At 48.9% G+C, this 21,492-nt stretch overlaps 1 protein-coding gene across 2 annotated transcripts; it reads left to right on the top strand.

Annotated features, from left to right (window-relative positions):
• The first annotated feature begins 10,584 nt into the window (after window positions 1-10,584).
• Window positions 10,585-20,170, top strand: NEU2 (neuraminidase 2). Of its 2 annotated transcripts, XM_069103227.1 has the most exons (4): window positions 10,586-10,865; window positions 13,429-13,593; window positions 17,624-17,828; window positions 19,077-20,170. In XM_069103227.1, the coding sequence occupies exons 1-4, from the start codon at window positions 10,861-10,863 to the stop codon at window positions 20,001-20,003; spliced, it is 1,302 nt and encodes a 433-aa protein (XP_068959328.1). In that variant the 5' UTR covers window positions 10,586-10,860; the 3' UTR covers window positions 20,004-20,170. The 2 variants fall into 2 exon arrangements, with proteins under 2 accessions (XP_068959329.1, XP_068959328.1); XM_069103228.1 differs by lacking the exon at window positions 13,429-13,593 and having other exon boundaries at window positions 10,585-10,865.
• The last annotated feature ends 1,322 nt before the right edge of the window (window positions 20,171-21,492 follow it).

Genomic DNA, 21,492 nt, shown 5'->3' with positions numbered 1-21,492 from the left:
AAGGAAAACAGGGATTCCTTGAGGAAGAGGTGGGGAGGGAGAGCATGCCAGGCAAAGATTGGGAGACCGGAGATGGAACATGGTGGTTGTGGAGCAGTAGTGTCTCGGGAGATGGTCCTGCTGTCCTTTCCTCCTGAGCTCCCTCCTCCTCACCCTATTCCCCTTCCAACCTGCCACCTCCCAGGGCTGGGAGGGTCAGGGGTCATCTCTCTGGCCCTGGATGGGAGGGGAGGAGGCAATCTCTGGTGGTTGGGCAGGTCCATGAAGGTAAAGGTCTGTATGAGCCAGAAAGGGCTCCTCCCAGTCAGGTTCATCCAACTCTCTCCCCATGATGGCTCCCCCAGCAGAGGCCCAGAGATCTCTCCCAGAGGGATCTCCTCGCCTCTCTCCCCACCCGCAACCACTGGTACCAGAATTCCTCTCATGACTCTGCATTCACCAGAGGGGATCACAAAGGTCCCCACTAGCTTGAAGTCATATCTCTAATAAGAAGTCACCTGCCTTAGGAAACACTCCTACACTTTGTTGAGAAGCAGACAAGGCATTTCATCTGTCTCTGTTCCCCCCATGCATTCAAAGTCATGAGAGCCTCAGGGGTGGCCTCCCAGGCCTTCCTATGGTATTGGCCATGGCATGGTGACAATGGGGTAATAACCACAGTAACCACTCCCGGGGCATCTCCATGGTTTGGAAAGCCCTCCGCCATCGTTAATTAGCTCACCTGACAAGGTCCCAGAGAGGTGAGCTGGGCAGGGTCTCTTACTCTCATTTTAAGAGGAGAGTGAGTCACAGAGAGGCAAAGACATCGCTCAAGGTCACACAGCTAGTCCTGCCATTTTGCCTAGCTTCCCCTTGTGCCTCCCTGGTCCTTTAACTCCTAGCTCCTGGACCCGTGTCACTGCCCCCCCCCCAGCCCCCTGCTGATTCTGCACCTTCATCCTCTTATTCTTCTGCTCAGCCAATGTCCCCAAACGAAGACCTTTGAGCCCTGTCTGACTGGCTTTCCCCACACCCCAGCTTTGGGCCAGGGGGCTGCCTGTCCTCTGCTGAGCCCAGGGAGACCAGAAGGCTCAGAACCACCCAGCCCCCTCCTAGGCTAGGAGCAGCAAGGCACGAAGTATTCCTTCTCAGGCTTGATATGACAACAATAATCACTGCCCTTCGTATAGCACCTACTATGTGCCAGCACTGTGCTGAGCACTTGTAATTATTAGCACATTTACTCCTCACAGCGATCTGGGGAAGTAGGTGCAGTTATTATCCTGATTTTTCAGATGAGGAAACTGAGGCAAACAGGGTTAAGTGACTTGTTCAGGGTCACACAGTAAGTATCTAAGGCTGCATATGAACTTAGGTCTCCCTGACTCCAGGCCTGGCCCACTATCCATGTGCCACCTTGCTGCCTCATCCCTTTAATTTTATAAATAGATGAAGGCCCAGAGAAGGGGGAACGATTTTCCTGAAGTCACATAGTCAGTAAATCACAGAACTGGCATTCGAACCGAGGTCTTTTGAGTTTGGATGTGGGTAGTACTCTTTCCTTTACATCACGCTTGATTAATTCCTAGAGGGGCTCATTACCTTTAGTAGTTCTTCCCTTTAATCTACTGGGCAGACACAGCAGCAGGTTAATGAATCTCCCAGAAACCACATTGCCCAGCCCTGGAAACTTCAATAGACGCCCATGGTCTGCCTAAGAACTCCTTGGTGTGGAATTCAAAGCCCTTCCAATGGGGCTCCAGACTCTTCCTTTCCAACCTTGCCTCTCACAGCTTCCCTTGATGACAGTAGTGAACTGCAGTGTGTTGTAGTGCATATACCTGGGTTCAAATCCCACCTCTTAACCTACCCACATGACCCTGGGCAAGTCTCTTACCCTCAAAGGACTCTAGGAACACCCTAACACTACAGTGGCCAAGAAAATGCTGACCTTTACTGGTAGTAGAAATGTCCTTGGCAGCTGCCCATCCCCACGAAATCTCGGGTCCATCCCCTATTCACTAATAATCATTTTAGTCAGAAGACTAAGAATTCAGTTATGGTTGAATACATTAAGAGACTTCCTCATATCCTGAAATCAAACGAACATGTTAAAAGTAATTAAGACCTTCTTGGTACATACTCTGGAATTACAAACAGGTCTGGACCATAACTGGTCTGGAAAGTATCCTAATAAAATCTTATGTAATCTTAGCAAAAGATGGGATTCATTTCCCTAAAGCTGCCCTAGAAAGAGATTCCTCATTCAAGAGAAGGAAGAGACTGGGTAGATATTTTCTGAGCAAAGAAAAAAGAGGTGAAGAAATATTTTTGGAACAATTGGACACAAGTGATTGCCAAAGCAAAGAGCGAGCACATGCCATTGATCTGTCAAATGGGACCCAAAGGGTCAGCCTTCCCCATGGAGCCCATGAAACAGCCAGGATGTCGGAATCAAAAGGCCCTCTGTGGGCAGCAGTCCAATGAGTCCCACTAACAATATGCTGAGAAAGAAGCGTCCCAAATGGCTGTCATCCAAATTGAGGAGGGTAAATTTGGGCCAAGTTACGGTCACCAGAAATGACAGAAAGCTGATTCTTAAGGAGCCCAGACTTAGTAATGAATGTAGGTGATGAAAGGAAATGGTAGCTATTGGGCAACACGTCATGACAGGCTGCTAACCCACTAACTACAAGAAAGACGTAACTATCGGCCAGAATTATACAAAAAACTCACTATCTTTAATAAACTAAAAGAAAATAAATTCCCGTACTATGAAGAGAACACAAATTAGCCTTGAGATTAAACCAGTGAATTGCCCTGGAGCCTGGGCATGATTGCAAACCAGCATCAGAGCCATAATCCCCCAGGCTTAACATTGATTGTAAAAGTTGAGGAATAAGGCCTCCAACATGCCTCGAATCTGGCAGAAAGAGAAAGGGAGACCCTAACTCTTCCTACCTACTGACCAAGGCCAAATCACTTCACCTACTTGGGCTGATCCTGCTCCTTGGTCTGAAAAATATGGTCCCTGTCCTTGGAAGAAAAATGTACAGAGTTTGGCTCTGGAATTTGAAGAAGAGTCCAAACAAAAGGAAACAAAGCTTGCCAGTGATGCCTCCCCCCACACTGGTCTGGCTGCCTGGCAGTGCCCCCCACGTTTAGTCAAAGTGTCATGTCCTGGGTCTGTGCCAGGGCATCCAGAAAAAGGGGTGTGGTATGAGTTTGTCGCCCTGCCCAGTCTGGATCAAGGGTGTCAGGCAAGAGGGATTTCGTTCAAATTCTCACATCCATGGCAACTGTACAGCAGCCCAGCTGTGGACATAGTCTACCCACTCCCTTGTGTCCATGCTGACTCAGACAAGAAAGGGTGGGGGACCCCTCCTGAAAGCCAGTTGTAGATGGCACTTTGTACTCTGTGCTCCTGGGGCCACAGGCTTAGAAAAGGAAGGAATCTCAGAGTTCAGTCCCCTCATTTTACAGTCATGGAAACCAAGGCCCAGGAGAGGTCATGACTCACCAAGGGTCATGCAGTAAAAGAGAAGGAATTCAAATCTCTAAAGCTAAGAGTTCATATTTACACAGCTCTCTAAAGTCCTTTATCTGCATTGTCCACATTTTACAGAGAGGAAACCTGAGGCCCAAGGGATGAGGGGACTCAAACAATCATCTTTCCACAAGCATTTATCAAGTGCTTCCTGTGGACGGGTGGAAACTAGACACTGGGGCCTAAAAAGGAAACAGGGCCTGCCCTCAGAGAGTTTTCATTCTCCTGAGTCCAGATAAGTGCCCCCATCTAGGTGGGATCTGAAAGAGCATCTGTTCCAACCCCAGCATTTGACAGCTGACATGAGTGACACAAGTCAGTGAAAGTGATGCTTCCAGATCCTCAGAAGGAGGACCGGGGGCTGGGAGGCTCCTTCAAATCCTTCATCTTATACATGAAGAAATGAAGGCCCGGAGACCTGGGCTTTGCCCAAGATCACAGAAAGCAGGGTTTCTTAAACTTCTTCCACTCAGACCCTTTTTCTTTTTTTATGTCTTTTTTTTTTTTTTTTTTGCTTTTTGGAGGGCAGTTGGGGTTAAGTGACTTGTCCAAGGTCACATGGCTAATTTCTGTGTTAAGTGTCTGAGGCCGGATTTGAACTCAGGTCCTCCTGACTCTAGGGCCAGTGCTCTATTCACGGTGCCACCTAGCCACCCCCCCCCACTCAGACCCCTTTTCACCCAAGAAATTTTTACATGACCCCAGGTGTGTAGATATATAAAATAGGTATACAGAAACCTTTTACCACTGCCAAACCTTTTGTGCCCCCATATTCAAACAGAGGGTCTTGACCCACAGTTTAAGAAGCACTGATAAAGCTCATACAGGGAAGGGCCAGGATCCAAATGCAGATCACCCTAGTTTAAAGCTGGGCTCTCACCAGCCCACCACCCTCCTCAGACGTGAAGCGATTTGATCGTGTAACAAAGCCAAGGCCAGGGCCCAGATCTCCCACTTCCTAGCCTGGTACCATCACCGCAGATTGAATCCAGAGCAGTCACTGGTCTGTCCTTCCCAGGGCCCTCCCTGCCAAGATTCCCAGGGCCCTCCCTGCCAAGACTCCTAGGGCCCACCCTCCCAGACGCCTGTACAGACTACAACCCTGCTGCCTCTCAGTCTGTTATGGGAAGAATAAGAAACCTCACTCTCTTACCTGCTGGAGGGGGGCCTCGGTGCCCCGCAAGGTTAGGCCAGGCTAGGATACCTGTGTCCACAGCCTAGCACCTTCCCCTGGGAAGTATGAAATCTCTGCCTGAAACCTTGCTGACCTTCAGCCCCGCGTCACCCCGCCCCTGGCTGCCTGCCACCCAGCTCTGTTTTCGCTTGGACTCGCACTGTTTACTTTCATTGTAACAGTCACCAAATGCCAATGCAACAGCACCAGCAGCATACCAGCAGCCCTGCTTTCAGAGAATACAGGAGACCCTGCGCGAGGGCAGCAGCAGCTCTTCCCCAGTGCCTAAAGGGCTGTGTTAGTGTGGATGTGAGGATGTCTTATGCACACTGAGACTCTTTCAAGCCTTCTCTGAGAGAGGCAGTTGGATCAGTGCAAAAAAGTACAGGACTGGAAGTCGGGGGGCCTGGGTTCAGATCCTGGGTGTGCCTTCAGGCAAGTTAAACAAGCTTGGTGGGCCTCAGTTTCCTCTGGTGTTAAATAAGGAGGTTGAAGTAGGTGACCTTGGGACTCCCTTCCAGTTCTGAATTTTGGGGCCTATAGACTTTCCAAGGAACATTTAGAAATGAGAAAGCATAGGGTTCAGGGACAGACGGAAGATTAGAGAAGGATTAAGTGAAGCCTCTGACTCCAGAGAGGAGGAGGCCTAGGCCCAGAGAGGGATGAGGAATCGGAGGCAGAGCCAGGACCTGAACAGTTCTTAGGCTCAGAACCTAAACAGATGCTCATGGTCATCTTGATTTTCAGTTTAGGAAACTGAGGCCCAGAGAGGTAAGTGACTCATCCAGAGTCACGTGGGACGTAAGCAGAGCCAGGACTTGGATCCAGGCTGTAGTATCATAGGATCCTACATCTAGGGCAGAGGGACCTCGGAGTTCACTTAGTCTATCTCTTTCTACAGATGAACATTCTGGAGAACTGAAAAGACCCAAAGTGGTACAACCGGAATTTGAACCCAGGTCCCCTGACTCTAAATCTAGTGCTCTTTCCATTATAAGCAGGAAACACACACACACACACACACACACACACACACACACACACACATCCCTACACTCGATTGTCAGTGTGGAGTCAAGAGAAACTCTGGGTTCAATCCTGCCCCCACTATTTCCTGTGTGACCCTGGTAGGTCTGTGGGCCTCAGGGTCCTCATCTGTAAAATGGAGATAATAATGCCTGAAGACCCCACTTTGCTCACACGAGGGCATGTTTCCTGGGAAGTACTGAGCTAACCTTTTAAGACTAGATGCACTGAGGCAGGGTTGAGGGCTTGGCGGGTATTAACGGGACAGCCTGAACCCTAAGTCTTTCACTAACGTGCCAGGCCTCCACGGCGGCAGTCTCAGAACCAGTATCTTGGCTTTTTTGGGTGGCGCTTTCTGTTTGGCCTGGCTTTTGGTGCAGGATTCAGCCAGGATCTGGGCTGATTACATCAGAACTTGCTGACTCTGACCAAAAGGGTGCCTTCAGTGTTTCAGTATTCTTCCAGATTTCCAGAGCAGAGAGGACACTGGCTCCCGGAGGATGCTGGTGCAAAAGGCTAAAAGTGAAGCAAGGTGCCCCTGCCTCTCACTGGAGAGGTGGGAGACTGTGGGTGTATAGTAGTGAATGCTCTGTCACTTGTCTTTCCTTGCTAGCCAAGGGGTGACTCACTAGGATTGGGGTAGGGGCAGAGGGCGAAAGAAGAAATCTCTGGAAATGAGATGCAAAATGTGGTTTTTACAATGGAAGCTCAGGCGTCCTTCCCTATTCTAGCTTATCCCTGATCCTCGACTCTGAAGCACTGTGAACACCCCCTCTTGGAATCTCAGATCAGGCAATGGGGGCGGCGATGGACGCTCACCACTGGGCTGACTCCAGGCTGAGGCTCTGCAGAAGCCTCTGAGCTCTGGAGGGACCTTCTGGGCCACTCGGGGCAGAGCCACTCATCTTCCTGGGTCTTAGCATTCTTGCCTGATCCCTCCCAGTGACGTGGAGAGCCCCATGCTGGAGGAGGACAGTGAATCTGCCTGGTGAGTGACTGACACCAGCATTATCACAATGGTTACGCTTCTTTTTTTAAAATTTTTTTTTTTAAAGCAATTGGGGTTAAGTAACTTGCTCAAGGTTACACGCCAGTTATTTCTGGGTGGGTGATAAGTGTCTGAGCCCAGATTCGATCCCAGGTCATCCTGACTCTGGGGCCGGTGCTCTTACTCGCTGAGCCACCTGGCTGCCCCTAATGGTTATGCTTCTACACCACTGCAAAATTATCTCAATTGAATCACACAACAAACCTGGGAGGAAGGTACTGTATTATTATCACCCTCATTTTACAAATGAGGAAACTGAGTCACCAAAGGTTAAGTGACTTGCCCACTCAGCTTGTAAGTGTCCAAGTCAGGATTTGAACTCAGATTCTTCTGATTCCAGGTCCCACATTAATACCCACCATGTCCCCTAGCTGCCTGGGACTCCAACCTTGGATTCCCAACCCCAACAATCCATCCCTGTTTTCAAAGGAGCCCAAGGAATTATAAGATGAGAGAAGGGAGAGGTCATTGCTAGCTGGTGGCATCAGTTTGAACTGGGCTCTGAGGAGGGGTATAGTATGTCAACAGGCAGAGACAGGATGGCAGGAAGGTATTCCAGGTGGAGGGAACAGTGTGAGCAGAGGCCAGGAGGTAAGAAAGTAAGGGTCAGTGTTCACTTCAGAGCACAAAGTCAGCACTCTGGGAATCAGCTTTTCTCTGGACTCCCATAAGGATAGTCCTAAGCATTCTGACACCCACCCTGCCCCTCAGGGTTTGCAAGGCCCCGCACCCATCATTCCCTCTGACCCCCACAACACCCTGGGAAGCAGATGCTAAGGGCATCATGATCCTTGCTTGAAGATTAGAGAAGAGACACTCTCAGAGAATTTGGGCAATGTGGCCGCCCGAGAACAGCTGATAAGACTTGGACCCCAGCCTCTCCTCACTCTAAATCCACCCCTTTTTCTGAGACCCCACAGGACTTCTTTCTTTCAGAGTCCAAATCTCATGTAAACAGTGTAACCAATTGATGGCAATAACAAGCAATAATTAAGTACCTACTGTGTGCCCAGTACTGTGCTAAGATACAAAGAAAGGCCCGTGTCAGTCTTTGCTCTAAGGAGTTCATGGTCTAAAGGGAGGCAGATGCCTGTCAAGTTAATAGGATTTAAGATCTTCCTGGTGCATGAATAGACCTCAGGTGGAGCCCATGAGGGGAGGCTTGCTTGAGGGAGGCTTGCTGAGGGGAGGCTTGCTTGGGGGAGGCTTTCACACCTTTTGCTAGTTTCTAATTAGGCCCTGAGTCAGGAGGGCTGGGAGGCCTTTCCACACCAGGACACTTCTAGCTGGTATTTTGCTTTGGGGACTGCTTATGAGAAGGATCTTGTGATTCCCTGGTCGAGATATATTCAGAGCTCCCGACTGCTCAGATGTAAAGGCTCTCTCCATCCAGAGCTGTATGTGAAGTGTATAGCTTATTCAGCAGTCAGAGCCCTGTCTGTTGGTCTTTATTTCTCTGCTTGTATTTCCTCTGAAGTACAGGGTGCTGACTGTTCCCCTGAATTAGTGATTATAATTAAAAAGATCTTTAACTCCTCAAACAGCTCTCTTTCCTAGTGAAGCAGATCTAAGACCTTGTGCCCTCAGCTGTCCTGGGGATGCCAGTGTGGTTATCCCTACGGGGCCTAACAGGGTGCATACAGTGGCTTCCTGTCATTATGGGCTAGTGGGCAAGTGTTGCCAGTCCTGCCACTTGGAGATCACTCACCCTGTTTTACCTGGCCCCATTCTTTCTCATCCCCCAATCAGTTCTCCCTCTTGGAGGTGGGCAGGCTGCTGGGTCAGGGAGACTTGGTAGTGGCGGAAATTTCAAAATGTGCTGACCAATCACTGATTTTATTCTCTGCCAGTTCCTGCCTGCATAATACCTAACCGTTGGCCGCATGGCATCCCTTTAAAAGCTGAGGCTTTACCTGAGATCTCTGCTGTACGACCTGGGATGGTGGGGCCTCATCAGCCAACATGGCATAAAATAAAGGGTCCATTCTAAATTGTTGCTTGGGTCTTGCTCGTGTTTTCTGGGTACAACAACCCAACCTCCTCATTTTGCAAATTGGGAATATTGAGGCCCAGAAAAGATGAGTGAAAGTCACACAGCTAGGCAACAAGTATTTATTAAGTGCCTACTGTATGCCAGGCACTGCACTGAGCTCTGGGCATATCCAGAGAAAGGCAAAGCCAGTTCCTTTCCTGCAGGAGAAGAGCTGGGACTGGACCCTGGAGAGGCAAAGTCTTTTCCAGTCTCCTAAACTGAAACTCAGAAGTTAGTTAAGTGACCTGCCCAAGGACACTCAGCATCTCTAAATGTCAGAGACAAGATTCAAACCTAGGGTGTCTGACTCCAAATCCAGCTTCTCTGTCTCCTTTTCATGAACTCTTTAGGCCCTTTTGAGACCCCAGGCCCTATCCCGTGGTCTGGCTAGGGATGGAGTTAGAATAAGAATGGGAATCATGCATATTCTCTAGTGTCCTCAGGCTGAGGGCTTTTCCTCAGTAGAGTTGTGAAACAGGCAGTGCAGGTGTTATAATCATTCCCATTATCCAGAAGAGAAAACTGAGGGTCAGAAAAGCCAAGGGACTTGTACATGACCTTGTAGCTAGTAAGTCACAGAATCAGGATTTGAATCCAGAACTCCCAGGCTAATACTAGAGGAACAGCTAGAGAATCAGAACTATGGATCTGGCCAGATTTGAGCTCAATGTCCAGAGAAACTGCCTAGCAATGAGGGCCACCCCAAAGTGGACCAGACTGACTCACAAGGTCATTGATTTAGAGGTCATCTGGCCCAACGCCCTCATTTTACAGACAAGGAAACTGAGGCCCATACGTCCTATGGTCATAGATTTAAACTAGAAAAACACCTCAGAAGACCTCCAATGCAGCCCGCTCCACCCCCCTCCTGTTTTATAAAGGAAGACATTGGAACAGCTGGAGGAACTCAGAGGGCCCCAAAGCTGTCCGCAGCTGTGCCCATGAGGAAACTGGGCTTGTCAGGTTTCAAGTGATTTGGCCAAGATTTGAACTCAGATCATTTTGTTTTTGGAAGCCCTGCTCTTCTCCTATGATGTAGCATCTGGCCCACACAATCCACCTCCTCCCACACACCAAAGAGAAACTTCATCATGATGACTGTCAGCTTCAGACTTCTTTCCCCTGACTCATGTTACCCCCTCTAGGCGAGTTGTCTCCCGGGGGGAATCTACCTGTGGAAGGCCTGACTTCATGGGCCGCACCTTCTGTCCTTGGTGCTAGGGCAGGAAGGGTGGGTTTGGGACTGGGGACCATGGGAAGGAGCCTTTGGGAGGGAATCCCTGCAGTCTGGAGGCTCCTGAGTCAGAGCCCATGGAGGATTCCTGGGGCTCCATTCAATTCAGTTCAGTTCAATTTAGTTCAACTTAACTGAATTTTCAAAAGTTTGTGACCTTCCTGAGGCCTGACAGGAACCACCACTTTCCCCTCAGGACTCCTGAGCCTTTCCATCGGTCCTGTCCCTGTTATCTCCCCTAATTAGAACGGGTGCTCCTTGAGATCAGGGACCATCTGATCCTTCTGTTTATGTCCCCAGAACTGAGGCAGACCAAAAGCCTTCATAACTGCTGTCCATTGCATCTGGTCCAGGCCCCTCCTTTTATGCAGCAGCAAGCGAGGCTCAGAGAGGGGAGGTCACTTGTCCAGGATCACACAGGAAGTAAGTGGTCAGGATGTGTGTGGGGCTCTTCTCAGACCAATGAGGCTCGCTGGTTGCATAAGCATCTCTCTCATCATCCTAGCCTGGGAAGGGCGCACCTGGGAAGGTGCACGCCCTCAGACCCACACATGACTCAGGTGCCCACAGGGGGTTAGGCCCGGAGATAAATGGGGCAGCAGAGTCCTAGTGGACACCATTCCTGAAGGGCGGGGGCTTGTCTCAGGTTTATGTAGGCATGGACCCAAGGTAGATACCTGTGCCTTGGATTGCCTCATTAAGCTATATCAAAGGACTCATCAGGCAGCATCATTCTCTGACAGTCCTGATTCCTATGCCTCCTGATCGTCCAGCACCAACTTTACATCCAGCCCGCATGAGCTGAAGGGACATCCTGGGTATGAGGTAGGTCTCACCATCCTCTGATATTTTCTTTTGGTAGCAGAGCAAGAGATCTCCTTTGGTGACAAGATTCTGAGTGAGAAATCTCTGGACTAGACCCAGGACTGATGACAGACACCTTGTGAGCTTCTCAAGGGGAGGTTTGGTGCTTCCAGAGAACTCAGAGGTGGGCACCTCCTGACCACTCACTGGGCTTCACTGCCAGGAAGGACAAGAGTAGCTCACTTTGGTCATTCTCTGAATCGTTCTCTCAGAATTCTCTGATTATTGCCTGGAAGATATTCTTGACCTGAAAACCCAAGGAGGTGTTAGTGGAGAGAAGGGTTCCTTTCAGCCCAGTACAGCCCATCTTTGATGGAATGGCACAGGGAGGGGATTTAGCCTCATTCTGCTTAGCCCTATAGGGCAGAACTAGACAGATCTGGGCTAATGTCAGGAGACACTAATAATGAGAGCTGTCCCGAAGCCGAAGGTGCTGCCCCACTGAGATCGCTGAGTTAGAGCAGTAAGGGGCCATGGAGGCCAGTTTGTCCAACCTCCTCATGTTATAGATAAGGATGCTGAGGTCCAGAGAAGTCATGAGATTCCCAGGGTCACACAGGTGGCAGAAGACAGGATTTGTACCCTGGTCCTCTGACTCCAAATCCTCCATAGCTGGAGGTCTTCAGATGGCAGCTGGACGGCGGCTTCTTGAAGGGGATGCCTGCTCAGCTATGGGGTAGACTCCTGAAGGGGCCCCTTGGGGGGTGGTCTCTTTGTACTCAGAGATTTTGTCATCCAGCAAATAGTGCCTGGAATGTGTTCATCTTCAGTGCCTTCTTTTGTGGGACAGAAAACCCAAATAAATGATCATTACTGCTGCTGTCATTGGCATTGGGTTCCTGGTAAGCTTGATGATGCCAGGTCAAGCTTATTCAGTTCATGTGATGCTCACATAAGGGCTGACAGAAAAATCCCCATAAAAATAAGGAGCTGGACTTGATGGTATCAAGGACACCTTCCAGTTTTGGACCTATGATCCTTAGGCACTTAATATCCCCAAACCTCATTTCCCCATCTATAAAATGAAGGGACTGTATTGGACAACTTCTACGGTCCCTCTCCATTCTGGATCTATTCTCCTATTACCTGAAGCAATCTATCTGGCCAAGAGAGGAGGCTGATGGTTTGGAAGAGGGTGGACCTAAGGACAAAACCTCTGGGGAGGATGGGCAGAGAAGAGTAGGGGGTCTTCTTTGGACAGTCAATGCTGGATTGTCTGGATCCCAGGACTTGAACGTGGGCAGGCGTGAGTCTATAACCACCTAACTTTATGGCTCTAGATGAGTAGGAAAGGCTTAGAAATCTCCTCTCCCCTTCCCCCCCCCCCCCATACTTCTAAGAGCTTTTTAATTAGCATCATAGACAAGCCAAGCTGGAAAGGACCTGAGAGACCACTTAGTCTGACTCCCTTTGTTTTTACACAGAAGGAAGCTGCACTCTAGACACCTTAATTGATCTGGCCAGGATGGCAATACAACCAGTTCATGCTCCATCTGGGACAGAATACTGAGGACAGATTTTTTTTTAATCACTGAAAAAGGTTTTTATTTCACCATAAAAATGCAAACTAGGATAAATACAACCTTTTATTACCCAAAGGTCACAACGACTTTAAAGTATTTCTGAGCTTCATCTTGAGGAGCAAAAAACTATAAAATTTAACAGTTTGCAACCTTGAATCTGATTGAACCATTGCAAGTAAAAAAATTTAGCAAAACAGCTTCTTTAAAAAACCATGTGCACACTAATTTATACTCAAAACACAAGTCTTTAACTTTTTACTCTTGATTATTTTAATCTGTAAAAAGTCAATGTTTCAGAAGTAACAGAACATCTCCAGCCTACTTTGTCTCGTACCCCCACTTACTGGAATCTTTCAAAAAAGTATAGTGCCCTTACATTTTCAGTTTTAAAGGAATTCTACTTCCATTTCATATATGGCTTACTCTGCCATGATCATTTTGTTCCTACATCTCTCCACCACCATCTCCATGTTTTTGAATCAGTTAAATACAAAATAAAATCAAGCTAGCAAGGTCTTTTTTAAGTGGTTGTTGAAACACAACATTTGGCAACTTATCTTAAATTCAGTTAGATTTGCCCTTTTTTCCAAACTACTTGCCAACTTCATTGAGGGCATAAAGAATTTTTAGTCAAGAATTTTGCCTACATTTATGTAGTAGGTCTGGAATTCTTAAAATGTCAGTTACATTTCTCCTGATTAAAAGAGAATTGGTGCCATCAAAGAGATCAGATCCAAATATTGGAGAGGAAAAAGGAGAGCCAATGAAAAACAAATTCCCAACACAGTTGAAACTGAAGCACAAATAATTATGCAATATTTTTTTAAAAGCACATCAGTTTCCAATGTAATTGTGTTGACTTTCACAAAGGAGTTCATTTTTACAGTCACTACGCAGAGACTCAGTTTTCTTAAGGTGGCCAAGAAGCCAGAAGCTCTGTCTGGTCCTGGTCTATCCCGTAAATGGGCATTAAAAAGCCTGTCCTTTACTACCCGCTCCAGGTACTTACTTGTTTGCTCAGGGATTGGAATCTCCCTCATCTGGATCTCTCTCATTGTTGACTGCGCTCCCCACCCACACTGTCCTCCAGGCTTCCATCCCTTCTACTACCCCTGTCTCTGCTGTAGGACCTCCGGTACCAAGACTATGGGCATTACACTAGATCGGTGAGGACTACACTTTGTCAGAGGGTCTTCTCTGGAGCTGTCTTCCTTCCTCTATACTCACATCCCTTCTACACTTGTTCCCATTCTTTTTATGTCTCTCTCTCCTCAGTACGTCTGTCTCTACTGGACCGACTTTCCCCCTTACTTGGTTCTCTATTACATTTGTCTTGTTCAGAACATGAATCTTTTTTGCACATGGTCTGGTCACAGTTAAAAAGATGGACCCTTTTGTGGATCGTGATTGGCAGGAATACAAGAGAGCACACCTGAACATTTTTTTTTTCTGTACAGCTTTCACTCCTATTACAATTAAGATTCTTACTTTCTTTGCCTTGACTTAAATTTCCACTCCCATTTTTTGGAATTAAAATCAATCTCCTGATTTGAGAGCATTTCCCTTTGACAGACCTGGGTCGGCTGACCCATGGGGGAATGCAGAAGGTGGAGAGATCACAGCTTGAAGCCCCCGACGGGGGGATATCTAGAGTAGATTGTGATAGGGGGGCTGACATGCCACCGCTTCATCCATCTTCGGCCGTGGCTCCTCTAAACGTTCAGCAGACCCCCCCAGATCCTTCCCTTTCCTCTGGAGGCCCAGAGCTCGCTCTCCTTCTTCCTCCTTGCCAGGTCCGAGCTCAGCCTCCTGCAGGCGGCTTCTCTCCTCCAGCTGCGGAAAGGCGGATTCTTTCTTCTCTCTGTTCATTCTCTAGTCCTTTTACTGCCCTGGCTCTGCTTAGCCGATCTCTTAGCAATTCATCTTATTGCCTGCAGATTCCTTGGAGCCCGCGATCATCCCTCCTGTCATTTGAGAGTCTCTTCTCATTTTTTCCCGCTTTTCTCTTCCGGAGCTTTTTCTGATCTTGACGGACGTCACGGTCTCGGGTGTTGTCTCCCACGCCCTTCTCTTCTCCTTTTCTTTCCTCTTCTTGCCTTTCTTCAGCTTTTTTTTCTTTCCCTTTACTCTTCTCTTTGTGCTTTAGGCTCTTGAAGTTTCTGCCTTTCAAGGTGCCGGGTTTTGATTTGTTGTTGTGTTTTTTTTTTTAATTTTTTGAAATTTTGGTATCACTAAGATGTTAAATTGAGTCAAAAGAAACCTGCTCTAGGAGTCTCTGGCTCTGACTCTTCAGCAGTCGGGGGTTTGCTCCTCTGCATCCCACCATCCCTCAGAAACTGGGAGCAGCCCCACTCTACCCCCCAATACTTCTCTAAGCCACAGTTCTTCCCAAGGCCAGATCCTAAGGGGCTGAGGAATATGACAAAGAGACTACTAGGGTTGGAGTCAGAGGATCTGAGTTCAAATCCATGCTCTCTCACCTGTATGACCTGGCCTCAGTTTCCCCATCTGTAAAATAAGGGTTGGGTTCTATTCCCTCTGAAGCCCCCTTCTAGATCTGATGGTTCTAAATGCTCAAAGTTGTCAAGAATCATTTGTTGAAATGCCATCAGGAGACATGTAGCATTTTAAGCCTTGTAAGACAGTCAGATTTTAAATTCTAGGTCAACATGCTGACCTCTTAGTGAGATCATATCAGGTCAGGGGTTTAGAGCTGCTGGGAGGGGTCACAGAGGCTTTGTAGTCCAAGCACCTCCTTTTGAAAAGAAGGAAATTGAGCTCAGGTCTGACCCCCCCACACACACACAATCCCTAACTCCCCTGTCTCCCTACTACCTCCAGGATCAAACATAGACACCTCTGTCAGGCTGGCATTGTGAACCCTTCACAACCCTGCCCTTTTCTACCTATCCAGCCTTCCTACCCTTTATGATCAAGCAAGAAAGAGCTATGAGCCGTTACTCACGCAAGACAGGTCATCTCCAGACTCCACACTTTTGCACTGGCTACTCCCCATGCCTAGAATGCCCTTACCACTACCTCCTGACTTCCTTTCCTGCCACCTGCAAGAGGCCTTTCTCAGTCCCCTCCCCCACCTCCTACTGCCTTCCTTCCTCACACTGCCTTCACTCCATTCTGAGTGTTGTACAGTTACCACCACATCATCTGTGCCGTTCCATGGTAAGCTCCCTGAGGGAAGAGACTGTGCTTTTGTCTTTCTTCACAGCCTCAGCACTTAGCACAGAGCCCACCCCAGAAGAAGTGTTTCAGCAGCGCTTGCTGACTGCTGGCCTTGTAAGAAGGAAGATCCCCAAATTTCAAGTCCCATCTCCAACTCTTGCTAGCTGGGTGGCCATGAACAAGACCTGCCCTCTGTACCCCCGGTGTGTGCCCCTGGTGACTCTTCAAGGTCAAAGGTCATAGAGAAGCTGCCCATCTCCAAAGGGGGGAGGTATACATACCCTTGGCCTTGTCTACACCAAAGGAAGCCCCTTTCTGGTCCCTGCACTGTGAATGGTGGTCCTTCCTGCTGCAGCCCCTGAGCCTGGAGAGGCCCGGGACGGGAGTCAAGTCCTAGCCTTGGATCAGCACCCTGGACCCTCAGGGGCCCCCATGTTATTTTGTTGGCAGGTATGTCTGGCCCCTCAGACGGGATCGACACAGTAGGTTGGGCAAATGCAGCCAAAGGGCCCAGCATCAGAGAGCTCCTGAGGACACTCCCAGTCCCCTTCCTTTGGCATAGAGACTGTCCTGCCTGGGTAGGGGAGGGGGGTCACCTGGGGAATTCTAGAGAGGCCTCTTTAGGATGTCCCTGAGGGGAAGGAAGCCAGTGAGGAGAAGGGGGGAGCTCTGCTCATGCAGTGGTCCCATTGTCAGCTCTGTGAGGCCAGGGGCCAGTCCGGGCTTTTTTTGTATCAACAAGTGTTCCTTAAGCTCCTACTGGGATGAGGGTACAAAGAAAGCCCAGGCCACTCCCTGTCCTCACAGAGCTAACAATCAAAATTGAGATTGTCCGATTGAATCTTACAGCTCAATGAACACTTCTTGATTTTTTAAAAAGCAATTGGGGTTAAGTAACTTGCTCAAGGTTACACAGCCAGGTGTTTCTGGGTGGGTGCTAAGTGTTGGAGCCTGGATTCGATCCCAGGTCATCCCGACTCTGGGGTCGGTGCTCTCACTCACTGTGTTACCTGGCCGCCCCAACACTTCTTGATTTTTTTTAAAAGCAATTGGGATTAAGTAACTTGCTCAAGGTTACACAGCCGGGTGTTTCTGGGTGGGTGCTAAGTGTTGGAGCCTGGATTCGATCCCAGGTCATCCCGACTCTGGGGCCGGTGCTCTCACTCACTGTGCCACCTGGCCGCCCGAACACTTCTTGATTGACACCAACATTCTAGTAGCTTCTAAGAGCCAGACCAACCAATCCCAGATTGGAGCTGGGAGGGAACGCAGAGGATACCAACCCCCCTCGTTTTACAGATGGGGAAACTGAGGCCCAGAGCAGTCACAGTCTCTGCCCTCGAGAAGTTTATTTTTTGCTAGAGGAAAACAGGTACACAGATAAGTAAATACAAAAGGAAAGAAAGAAGGGGGGAGGGAGGAGAGAAGGAAGCAAGGAAACGTAGGTAGAGATTTTCTGACCTGTGATTATCTTCATATAGGGACCTCCTGGTGAGAGAGCTGCTTCACCTAATGCAAATCCTCCTCACTCTAAAACTTCCTGTCTAAGGCATTTTTAGGTGAAGTGACTGGCTCAGGGTCACACAGCTAGGATGTCTCAGAAGTGGACCTTGAACCTGGGTCTTCCTGACCTTGAGGCTAGCTCTCTATCATGTCAAATTCACATAGATTAAATAACAAGCAATTTTGGTGGGGCAGTGCAGGCTGGCACAGGCCCCTGTAGGTGCCAGAGAGAGCCTCATGTAGGTGGTGACACTTGAGGAGGCCTTGGGGGTGGAGGAGGGGAGGGGGCACATTCTAGACAGGTGGGGGGTGAGGGGAGAAGAGGTCAGGATGCAGCCCTGTTTGGCTCAGCTGGAGAATTCATGAAAGTCACATGAAGTCAGCCTGGAAAGGGAGGCTGGGCCCAGATTGGCAGCGGGCTTTAAATGTCTCCCAGAAGGGGAAAAAGGCCCCACATTGTCCCTCCTTTGGCCTTCTACCACCCTCTTCCTCTCTTGACCCTGCTCTCTCCAGTCCCACGGCCCCATCCCTGGTGGTAAAGAAGGAGAGCTTGTTCAAGACGAATTCCCAGGTCTACAGGATCCCAGCCCTGCTCTACCTGGCCCAGCACCAAATCCTCTTGGCATTTGCTGAGCAGAGGGCCAGCAAGGCCGATGAGCAGGCCAAGGACATTGTCCTGCGCAGAGGGAAATATGAACCATCAACCCACCAGGTGCAGGTAAGGAAAGGGGGGGGGGGGCTTGGGTGAGCAGGAGCCAATGAGCCAATGCCAGGCTTGTGAGGGAGCATCACTGGCATTCCTCATCCTGTAGGAGGCTTTGGGTGGGCACTACAGATACCAAGAAGCCAGGTGATTGCTGAGGAAGCCAACAATTCAGAGAAGGAGGAGTTTCCCCCAGGTCACCCAGTCTAGTCTCCATATAATGATGCGTACACAGCTTGTCTCTACTAATAGAATACAAGCTCACTGAGGGCAGGGACTGGCTCCTTTCTTGTCCCTGTATCTCCACTGCCTGGCACACAGCAGGCTTTTAAAAACGCCTGTTTAAGAGACCAGTAGATTGTCAGCTCCCTGAGGAGAGACACTGTTTCCATAGTCCATCATATAGTGTCTAGTAGACAAATCCTTCCTGGTTGACTGAAATTTCAAAGGGGAGTTCAAGCCAGATTCAGGAGACAATGCTGACCTCAGCCTTAAGGGGGTCACCATGTCTTGGCCCAAGAAGTCCCTCTGCCCTGGCCAGACCCTGTGGGAAGGTGGGTGTTGAGTCTGAGGAGTCACGTTTCCAACAAGGCACCGGGCGTCAGAGGGAACCAGGGCCTAAGAAATTAAAGGCCCCAGAGAAGATTCAGGGGCATGACGGCTGTGTCTAAATACCTGAAGGACCACCGTGAGGGGTGGCTTGTGGTCTGCATGTATGTTTACATACACTTGTGCACATTTGATAAAAATAATAAAAATCATAAAACAACAGGCAGGCGTTGACATGGTGCTTCCAAGGTTACAAAGTGCCAGCCACCTGCTCTCATCTGGTCCTCACAACAACCCTGGGAAGGAGGTGTTTTTATTATCTCCATTTTAAAGATGAGGAGACTGAGGCTGAGAGGGTTGCAGTGATTTCCCCCGGGTCTATCCCAGTGCTCTATCCACTGTGCTCCCTTGCTGCCTAGGCAGGGTCTGTATTATTGTTATTTTACTATATTATCATATTGAATATTTTATTGTATTATTATTCCCATTTTGTGGATGGGAAAACTGAGACTCAGAGAGGGGGAAAAGTGCCCTGCCTGAGCAGGATCACAGACAGGATTTGAACCTCGCCCTCTGCTGACTCCCAGCCTAACTTTCTTTCCGCCGCCCTCTCTCTGCCACATGGAGGAAGAATTGACCATTTTTCGGCTTGAACCCAGAAGACAGAGCAATGGGGCGCAGTTTGATTTCTTGTCTTCTTGCCCCTTTTGGCAGTGGAAAGAAATGCAGGTGGTGAAGAAGGCGCGACTCCCAGGCCACCGCTCCATGAACCCCTGCCCCGTGTATGATGAGGTCACGGGCACCCTGTTTCTGCTTTTCATAGCTGTGAAGGGCCAGGTTACTGAGAACCAGCAGATCCACACCAAGACCAATGCCGTGCGTCTGTGCTGCGTGACCAGCAAGGACCAGGGGAAGACCTGGAGCTCTGTCCAGGACCTCACCAATGCTGCCATTGGGCCAGCCCACAAGCAGTGGGCCACTTTCACGGTTGGACCAGGCCATGGTGTTCAGCTCCACAACCAAGATCAGACCCTGGTGATCCCTGCCTACGCTTATCGCATCCTTGGACCTCAGAAGCCCATTCCCCATGCCTTCTGCTTGCTCAGTGATGATCATGGGAAGACATGGAAGATGGGAAATTTTATAACCATGGGGAACACCCTGGAGTCTCAAGTGGTGGAAGTGGACAGCCACGGCCAGAGGGTCCTGTACTGTAACTCCAGAAGCACCCTCAGGGCCAGGGTCCAGGCTGTCAGCCAGGATGGTGGAGTACACTTCACTGGGGCTCAACAGGTCAAGAAACTGGTTGAACAACCACTTGGTTGCCATGGAAGCGTGGTGGGCTTCCCAAATCCCACACAAAATGCCTCTGGCTCTGCAGATACCTGGCTGCTTTACTCACATCCCAAAGACCCCCTGAAACGGGAGGATCTGGGTTTATATCTTAACAGGGACCCCTTGGACCCTGCAGGCTGGACTGAGCCAGCCATCCTGATGAGGGGCGCCTGTGCTTACTCAGACCTCCAGTACATGGGGCCAGGCCCCCGTGGGTCACCCCAGTTTGGCTGCTTGTTTGAATATGGAAATTATGATGAAATTCTTTTTGTCATGTTCACTCTTGAGCAAGCTTTCCCCTCCTGAGTTCTTGTGCTGTTCAACAACTGGTTCTAATGCTGACTCCTTTCTTTCCCTCTCTGAGTAATGGCCGCAAGAGGAGTCACTCTCCTTCCTCTCTGGGACCCTCAGACGCATGAGTCTTCAAGGTCAATGTTTGGCTTCCTCCATTAAAAGCATGTGATAAGACAGGGCACCTTTTGGCTACTTTTTTTTTTCTTGCATTTTCTTAGCATTTACCGTAGGATTCCCCACTTCCAGCTCTACCTGAGCAAAAGAAGCTTATTAGAGGCAGGCCTTGGACCCTCATCTTCAAAGTTTTCTACAGCATATTCATGGTGCTGGGGCCATGTGGGACACTCATGTGGTGTGGGGGATGGGGGAGGGGCCATATCTCCATACCATCACACATGGCTTCATCTGCCCTATTTGGGTGGTTCCTCTGTGATTGGAACAGCATAGGAGAATGGGCTGGTCCAATAACAGGGATAAATGGAAATCCTTATACTTGGGCTCAAAAAAGCTGGCACAAGGCCCAAAGAGACATAACAAGATAGCTGTGTGTCTGAAAATGATCTAGGGGGCTTAGCAGACTGCAAGCTCAGTAAAAGCCAAGGCTCTGAAAAGGGGGCAAGTAAGTTCCCTTGGGCTCAGGCTATAGTATGAAAGTCAGAGGGTCTAGAAGAAGGGAGATCACAGTCCCACTGTATTATGCCCTGGTAAGATAACATTGGGAATATTTTGCTCAATCCCGGGGGACACATTTTTAGGAAAGGCATTGATTAGCTCCTGTAGAGGAGGCAACTGTAATGTTAATGGAATTTAAGATCTTCCCTGCCCATTAATAGGCCTCTGGTCGAGTCCATCAAGGAAAGTTTGCTTAGGGGAGGCTTTCTTGCAGGAAGGCTTTCACACCTTTTATTAATTTCTAATTAGGCCCTGAGTCAGGAGGGTTGTGAAGCCTTCTGTCTCTAAGAAGGGTATTTATACTCTGAGGTTAGTATTTTGCTTTGGGGCTCACTCATTGGAACAATATTCTTGTGATTTGACCAGCTGAGACTCTGGGTAGCCACTAAGGAGCTCCCCTGGTTTTGAAAAACCCAGATGTTGGTGCTTCTCTCTGGTAATTATGTATGTATTGCCTTGGTCGGACAGTTGAATCTGTCTCTTGATCTGTGCTAATTTCTCAGATAGTTAGAAGCCCTGTCTTTTGATCTTTATTTCTCTGCTTGTATTTTCTCTGAAGTTCAGGGTACTGACCTTTTCCCTCAACTAATGAATAAAATTTAAAAAGATTGACCCCTTAAACAGCTCTCTTTCCTAGTAAAGCAGATCTAAGAACCTGTGCTAGCATCCATCCTGGGGATGCCAGTGTGGCTGCTGCTACCACAACCAGGATCATGAAAGGACTGGAGACCATGCCACATGAGGATCAGGTGAGGGAGCAAAGGATGACCAGCTCGGAGAAAAGGAGACCAAGAGAGGCCAGGGTAGAGGTCTTCCAGCATGGAACAGT

The sequence above is a fragment of the Petaurus breviceps genome, unplaced genomic scaffold, assembly GCF_028583685.1.
Source record: "Petaurus breviceps papuanus isolate PSGF00001 unplaced genomic scaffold, PetGlider_PUasm1.0 567, whole genome shotgun sequence".
Classification (NCBI taxonomy): domain Eukaryota; kingdom Metazoa; phylum Chordata; class Mammalia; order Diprotodontia; family Petauridae; genus Petaurus; species Petaurus breviceps.
Note: the sequence above shows the minus strand (reverse complement) of the source record. Positions and strands in the feature narration are given on the sequence as shown.